General features: G+C 41.8%; 1 protein-coding gene across 1 annotated transcript; it reads right to left on the bottom strand.

Annotated features, from left to right (window-relative positions):
- Positions 1–5,715: 5,715 nt before the first annotated feature.
- On the bottom strand, positions 5,716–6,675 carry LOC113887629 (melanoma-associated antigen B16-like). Its single transcript, XM_027534802.1, is given in 1 exon segment — positions 5,716–6,675. A coding segment is annotated over 1 exon segment (960 nt).
- Positions 6,676–7,724: the final 1,049 nt, after the last annotated feature.

The following is a 7,724-nucleotide window of genomic DNA, read 5'->3' as shown; positions in this document are numbered from 1 at the left end:
ACAGGTGAGGGAGGGGACCACCAGGGAGCTGGAATGCTCCAAGTCAGGGGGAGGCAGGTGAATTTTGCCCTGTTTGTTCTGCTGGGAGCAGGTGCAGCTTTCAGAGGAGGACTGAAGAGCTGGCCAACAGGTCAGGTTCCAGTTTGAACAACAGTGTACACTGGAGAAGACTCAGGGGAAGGACACTGTATTGCAGAGAGAGAAGGAGATGATAAAAATGCCAGCCTCTAGGCAGGCTCAGCTCTCAAGACATTGGTAAAAGAAGCTCACAGATAATCCCCAAGCTGTGTGTCTTACTTCAACCTTATTTCTTTAAATCCACTGTAAGTTCCTGGCTCCAAGGAGTAGTGAGAAGAGAAATACCTTAAGGGACAGAAGGTCTGATTCAGGCTAGGAGAATTAAAGAGTGAATTCTAGACGAATTCACAGAAGATATGATATGTCCCCAAAACAGCAGTGGGTGTCTGGAACCACCGAGAGTACTTAATCCTACATTTACTGGGTTTATTCCTTCCGACATATACATACCTATGTGTGCGTGCTCCGTCACTTAGTCATGTCTGACTCTTTGTGATCCCATGGACTGTAGACCACCAGGCTCCTCTGTCCATAGGATTTTCCAAGCAAGAATACTGGAGTGATTTGTCATTTACTTCTCCGGGGGATCTTTCTAACCCAGGGATCGAACACATGTCTCTTGAGTCTCCTGCATTGGCAAGAGGATGGTTTACCACTGCTCCACTTGGGAAGCCTACATACATATACATAAGACATAGTTCAATTTATAAATTATGTATACTAAAACAATATCCAATGTGGCAGCACCACTACACTTCTGTTTTGGGCCATTATTAGTTACTTGAACACAATCATTATGAAACCATGACAGCTGATCTGATAATTGACAAGGCTACTAAGGGAATGAGGCAGTATCCTGTTCAGTATACTCAGTTCAGTTCAGTCGCTCAGTCGTGTCCGACTCTTTGCGACCCCATGAACTGCAGCACGCCAGGCCTCCCTGTCCATCACCAACTCCCGGAGTCCACCCAGACTCATCTCCATCGAGTCAGTGATGCCAGCCAACCATCTCATCCTCTGTCGTCCTCTTCTCCTCCTACCCTCAATCTTTCCCAGCATCAGGGTCTTTTCCAATGAGTCAGCTCTTCGCATCAGGTAGCCAAAGTACTGGACTTTCAGCCTCAACATCAGTCCTTCCAATGAACACCCAGGACTGATCTCCTTTAGGATGGACTGGTTGGATCTCCTTGCAGTCCAAGGGACTCTCAAGAGTCTTCTCCAACACCACAGTTCAAAAGCATCAATTCTTTGGCACTCAGCTTTCTTTATAGTCCAACTCTCAGATCCATATGTGACCACTGGAAAAACTATAGCCTTAACTAATGGCAAGGTAATGTCTCTGCTTTTTAATATGCTGTCTAGGTTGGTCATAACTTTCCTTCCAAGGAGTAAGTGTCTTTTAATTTCATGGCTGCAATAACCATCTGTACTGATTTTGGAGCCCAGAAAAATAAAGTCTGACACTGTTTCCCCATCTATCTGCCATGAAGTGATGGGACCATGCCATGATCTTAGTTTTCTGAATGTTGAGTTTTAAGCCAACTTTTTCACTCTCCTCTTTCATTTTCATCAAGAGGCTCTTTAGTTCTTCTTCACTTTCAGCCATAAGGGTGGTGTCATCTGCATATCTGAGGTTATTGATATTTCTCCAGGCAATCTTGATTCCAGCTTGTGCTTCCTCCAGCCCAGCGTTTCTCATGATGTACTCTGCATATAAGTTAAATAAGCAGGGTGACAATATACAGCCCTGACGTACTCCTTTTCCTATTTGGAACCAGTCTGTTGTTCCATGTCCAGTTCTAACTGCTGCTTCCTGACCTGCATACAGGTTTCTCAAGAGGCAGGCCAGGTAGTCTGGTATTCCCATCTGTTTCAGAATTTTCCACAGTTTATTGTGATCCACACAGCCAAAGGCTTTGGCATAGTCAATAAAGCAGAAATAGATGTTTTTCTGGAACTCTCTTTCTTTTTCGATGATCTAGCAGATGTTGGAAATTTGATTTCTGGTTCCTCTGCCTTTTCTAAAACCAGCTTGAACATCAGGAAGTTCATGGTTAACGTATTGCTGAAGCCTGGCTTGGAGAATTTTAAGCATTACTTTCCTAGCATGTGAGATGAGTGCAATTGTGCAGTAGTTTGAGCATTCTTTGGCATTGCCTTTCTTGGGGATTGGAATGAAAACTGACCTTTTCCAGTCCTGTGGCCACTGCTGAGTTTTCCACATTTGCTGGCATATTGAGTGCAGCACTTCTACAGCGTCATCTTTCAGGATTTGAAATAGCTCAACTGGAATTCCATCACCTCCACTAGCTTTGTTCATAGTGATGCTTCCTAAGGCCCACTTGACTTCACATTCCAGGATGTCTGGCTCTAGGTGAGTGATCACACCATCATGATTATCTGGGTTGTGAAGATCATTTTTATACAGTTCTTCTGTGTATTCTTGCCACCTCTTCTTAATATCTTCTGTTTCTGTTAGGTCCATACCATTTCTGTCCTGTATTGAGCCCATCTTTGCATGAAATGTTTCCTTGGTATCTCTAATTTTCTTGAAGAGGTCTCTAGTCTTTCCCATTCTATTGTTTTCCTCTGTTTCTTTTCATTGATTGCTGAGAAAGGCTTTCTTATCTCTCCTTGCTATTCTTTGGAACTCTGCATTCAAATGGGTATATCTTTCCTTTTCTCCTTTGCTTTTCATTTCTCTTCTTTTCACAGCTATTTGTAAGGCCTCCTCAGACAGCCATTTGCTTTTTTGCATTTCTTTTTCTTGGGGATGGTCTTGATTCCTGTCTCCTGTACAATGTCATGAATCTCCATCCATAGTTCATCAGGCACTCTGTCTATCAGATCAGGATATACTGGTGTTGACTAAAAAATTTAGTCACAACATGAAAGTATAAAGTTATTTTACTTAATGGAAAATGTTAGGACTTCAAGCCCAGGAGACAGCATCTCAGGTAGCCTTGAGAGACTGCTCCGAGGAGGCAGAGGAAGGAGTCAGGATATACAGAAGTTTGCAAGAAAGGGGGCAGGCAGTCTGAACACTAAAAATTATTGGTAATTAGGGAAAACCAAATATCTCAAGGAATTTAGCACTCTTCTATGTATAGGAAGATACAAGAGTCCCAGAATTATTCATGGTTTTTACATCCTTGTTTTTTTGAGGTGGTAGGATATATTCCATTTCACACTGGACAAAAGGGTTATTCATATCCCAGGCAGGATGAAGCAGGATAGCATAAGATTACATCACAGTACTCAGAAAGGAGTGCAATTTAAAACTAATGAACTGGGACTTCCCTGGTCGTTCAGTGGCTAAGACTCTGAGTTCCCAATGCAGAGGGCCTGGGTTTGACCCCTGGTCAGGCAACTAGATCCCACATGCTGTAACTAAGAGCTTGCATGCCACAACTAAAGTGTGCAGTAAAAGGAAAAGATCCTGAGTACCGCAACTAAGACCCAGCACAGCCACATAAATAAATAAATATTAAAAAAAATACACAAAAAACATATGTTTGCTTTAAAAAAAATAAAACTAATGACTTACTTCTAAATGACCTAATATTGAATAGACAGTCCCCGAAATCTACTGTTTCCTTTGTCTGCCTCAAAGTGTACAGTTAGGTCAATGTCCCACTGAACTTCACACTGGTGTGAAACCATCTGATGTAGTTAGTCCATTTGGGTGTAACATTTTAAAAACAAGTAGTCAATCATGTTTATCAGTTTATGTTATCCCAAGCATTTCTTATATGTTCATGATATGTAATAGTTATCAATAAATATTTAATATCCAGGGAAAAAAGCTAATGAATTACTTACTTTAAGCATTTCTACTTAATCTTTTTTTTTTTGGACCATGGTTGACCACAAATAACTGAAACCATAAATAGGGAGAGATTACTGTCTCTCACCTCAAAAATGCCACTCTGCACATAGGTTACTTTAAATTGAAGGTACCTGAAAAACAGTTGATGAAAGAAGGACTCTGACCCTCGTTTGTTCCCCTGAAAGCGGGAGCTAAATCTTCCTAAGAAAGGCATGCTTCCTGTACCAAGAGGGTAGAAGACATTTTACCATGAGACACAAAATTTTAGGGCCAAGAAGGATGTATAAACAAACCCTGTTTCTTCTTCAAGACTTACTACCCCTAGTCCAAATCCCATTGTTACGTCAATTCAACCAGAAACACAAATTTATAGTTTCTTTGTCTGAAAGATACAAAAGCTTTCTGCTCTTGTCATTTCTTTGAGTCTCATATATTCGTGATGCTCCAACACAAACACTGAATTTGTTTTTCTGATGTTTATCTTTTTCTTACAAGGGGAACTCAGGGAAGGACCAAGAGGGAAAACTACTTTTTCTCTCCTGCTCCTTCCATGCCACTTTGTTACACATTTTCATTCATTTCACCCCTACCGAAACTTTAATTCTTATTTATTTTCCAAATCACACTGAACACAGCTTAATTGAAATTCCCTTTAAATGAAGTGAGCACTGGCCCTCCCAGGTGATGGCCAATTGTTAAGCCAGTGACTTCTGGGTAGCCCATCATCCAGTTTCATGTAAAATTAACTCCTACTAAAGGACCTGAAGTTTCCCAACGTCCCAAGTTGCCACATCTAATTGCAGTAACACTTTGACAATCTCATAGGATTGCCCACCTCTACCCACTGACTCCTTCATTTTACTAGTTGTTTAGAAAATAAGATTCCACCACTGTCCTTAAAAGATTACTGTTTTTATATGTTAAACTCCATGGGCAGGTCCTGAGTACTTCACATTCCCAGTATTAAAGCTATGCTTTACAAAGAGTAGGTAGTCACTGAAGGTTGGGGGAATAAATGATTCAGTGAGTGTGAGGTCCAATTTATTAACATTTATTTCTTACACACTGTTGAAAGAACTAGAAAATTCATGTACATTTCATTTACTTTTACAAAACAAGAACTAAAAGGGATAAGAATGCCTTAATATCTTTAGACTTTGTTCTCTTTCCTTATTGATCCAAACTATCTTAATACTGATCCATCACATGTCTAAGAAAGTGTGTATAGCAATGCCATATTCTTATTACAGGTGACAAAGTAAGACGGTTTCACAATTTGTTCTATGAAACAACAAAACTTTTTAAACCTCCTTATAACATTAAATGTATGACCAGTATCATTCAAAAACTTGAAGATTTTGAAGGAAATTAAATCTATATTGAAAGAAACAGCAGGGACTTTCCTGGTATCCTGGTGGTTAAGACTCCATGCTTCCATCACAAGGGCGTGGGTTCGATTCATAGTAAGAGAAAGAAGATCCCACATGCTATGCAGTGTGGCCAAAGAAATAATAAAAATTCATTTAAAAAATAAGCAAAAGAAACAATATTTGAATAGTACATACATCAAAAAATAGATAACTAATGAGACCAAAATAAATAAATAAATAATAAATTAAAAAATTAAACATACAAAATAGGAAGACATAGGCATAAATATGGTCTTCCTTTCAGCCCCACCTCAGAGATAAATTCTACAAACACTAACTGCCTTTTTCAACAGTGCATGAAGAAACTATCCCTGACCCATCTAGCTGTCGGAGAAGCCGCTAGCCTTGGCACTAGAACTTGTAGTGGCAACTTATGACTCAGGCTCTCTCTTCTTCATCTTGCATAGCATCCTCATACTGAGATGTGAAAGAACTTGGGTCAGTCCCATTAACTTTGGCCAGAAACGCCAGGACCTTCATCTTGGTGGTTTCAGCATGAGCTCTGGGAGTCAACAGGAACTCAGATCCTGCAGGATCCGTGTTGGCCACCTGCCAGTATTCCAGATATTTTTCCTTCACAACATCTTCAGTAATGAGCTTACTGGGCTCCCCAAAGATGAAATGATTCATCCCAGAATATATTCCAGTCACATTAAGAACTTCTCAGGCTTTGTCTTCAGTGGCACGGTTGCCCTTCATGAAGATCACATTCAGGATAAGTATCAGGATGTCGGTCGTGGGCAGGCTCCCTTCACTGTGCTTTATCCCATCATAGGTGAGGCCCAATTTGATGAGGCGGTGATAGCAGTGATTGGTACGATCCACTTCCATCAGATCAAGGCCAAAGAGCATCTCCATGCATTCAGAGGCTCTCAGGAAGATCTCAAGGAAGTGGACTTCACACTTGTTGATGATAATCTTCAACGTATCTGTCTTTGTTATTGGCTCTTTCATTTGATACTTAAGCAGCAGGAAATTCACCAGCAAATTCACTTCCTCATCTAGAGCATATATAGGCACACTCCTGGGGTCTAGCACAGCCAGTAAAGTGCCTGGACTACTCTCTTCTTCCCGGATCATGTAGCCCTCTTCTGATTTGATGGATGAGGTGGCTGTAATGGCAGTGGAAGATGCACAGAAACTCTGACAACCTTCAGGAGTACTGGGAATACCAGCACCGGGACACTCCTTCAAATGGCCAGGCATTAGAAGATGGGAGGGGAGATAGGTCTCCTCCAGTGCCTTGGAGACCTGTGCAACCTCCAGGGACTGAGACTTGATGCAGGTCCAAAGGCATTGATCATGGGAGCATCGTGGACTCTCTGGATACTGAGGCATGATGACTCTTGCTGGTAACAGACAAGAGTATTGCCAAGAAGGAGAACAAAGGGGAATCACCACCTAAGTGAAAGAAAGCAGATGTGAATGGCCTCATCTGGTAAGCTCCACTGTGCTGGCTCAGATAAAAGCTGCCTCCAGTGGACTTCTAACAACAGTGCTAAATGGCTTCATGGGTCTCTTGACCTGGTGGCGAATACGTCTCCAAACACATGAAGGAGGAAGTGTGAATATTCCTCAGGGTGCAGTCAGCCAACCCAAGTGGATAATTCTCAGGGATCATAATAGGAAACTGTGAATGGGCTCTGTAGAGCCACTTCAAGAGTGTGATTCTGTTAGTCCTTCCTCAGGTTATCACTTTGCCATTGGACAAGGATTTGGTCACCTCCTCCATACTAACTTAAGGCTGTCCCTTTAAGACCAAAATCACATCCCCTAAGACAATTGAGAGGCAAGTGTGGTGTTACCTCCTTGAGAAACCCAACCTGGGTTTTCCCAGAGTAGACAGCAGAGCTAGATTCTGTGCACATTATCAGTATGATTTCAGTGTCCTCTGCATTCTCACCCATTTGCCTTGCTTTAAATCCAGGCAATTCCTGGAATGTCTTTTTATGCTAGTATGGGAATCTTCCTCAGAACAAAACCTCTACCCACTGAGATCTGGAGAAGAGCATTAGGGCACCTGAAAGCCCTGTCTGTAGACTCTCAGCAGTGACAATGGAGCAGGGTTGCACTTTTTGTGATCCTGACTCTACTGAGGTCCACTTTCCTTCAGTTATCATTAAGGGTCCTTGTCTTGACTATTGGTGGGGCTTTAGGTCTGACCATTCTGCAAACTGATGTCAATCCCTCTGCATACAAGAATGCCTTATGATTCTGAGTTACTCCAGGATAAACTGCGGAAAGACACTCCATCAACCTCCACAAGGGCTTCCCTCTGCCGATAGCAAAAGCTAGAGGAAAAAAAGTGGTGGCCTCTGCCTATATAACTCCCTGAGCTTCTTAGGGCTGATAACAGGGAAAGGACTCTTTGAAGTCCCCTCCATCTT

The sequence above is a fragment of the Bos indicus x Bos taurus genome, chromosome X, assembly GCF_003369695.1.
Source record: "Bos indicus x Bos taurus breed Angus x Brahman F1 hybrid chromosome X, Bos_hybrid_MaternalHap_v2.0, whole genome shotgun sequence".
Classification (NCBI taxonomy): domain Eukaryota; kingdom Metazoa; phylum Chordata; class Mammalia; order Artiodactyla; family Bovidae; genus Bos; species Bos indicus x Bos taurus.
Note: the sequence above shows the minus strand (reverse complement) of the source record. Positions and strands in the feature narration are given on the sequence as shown.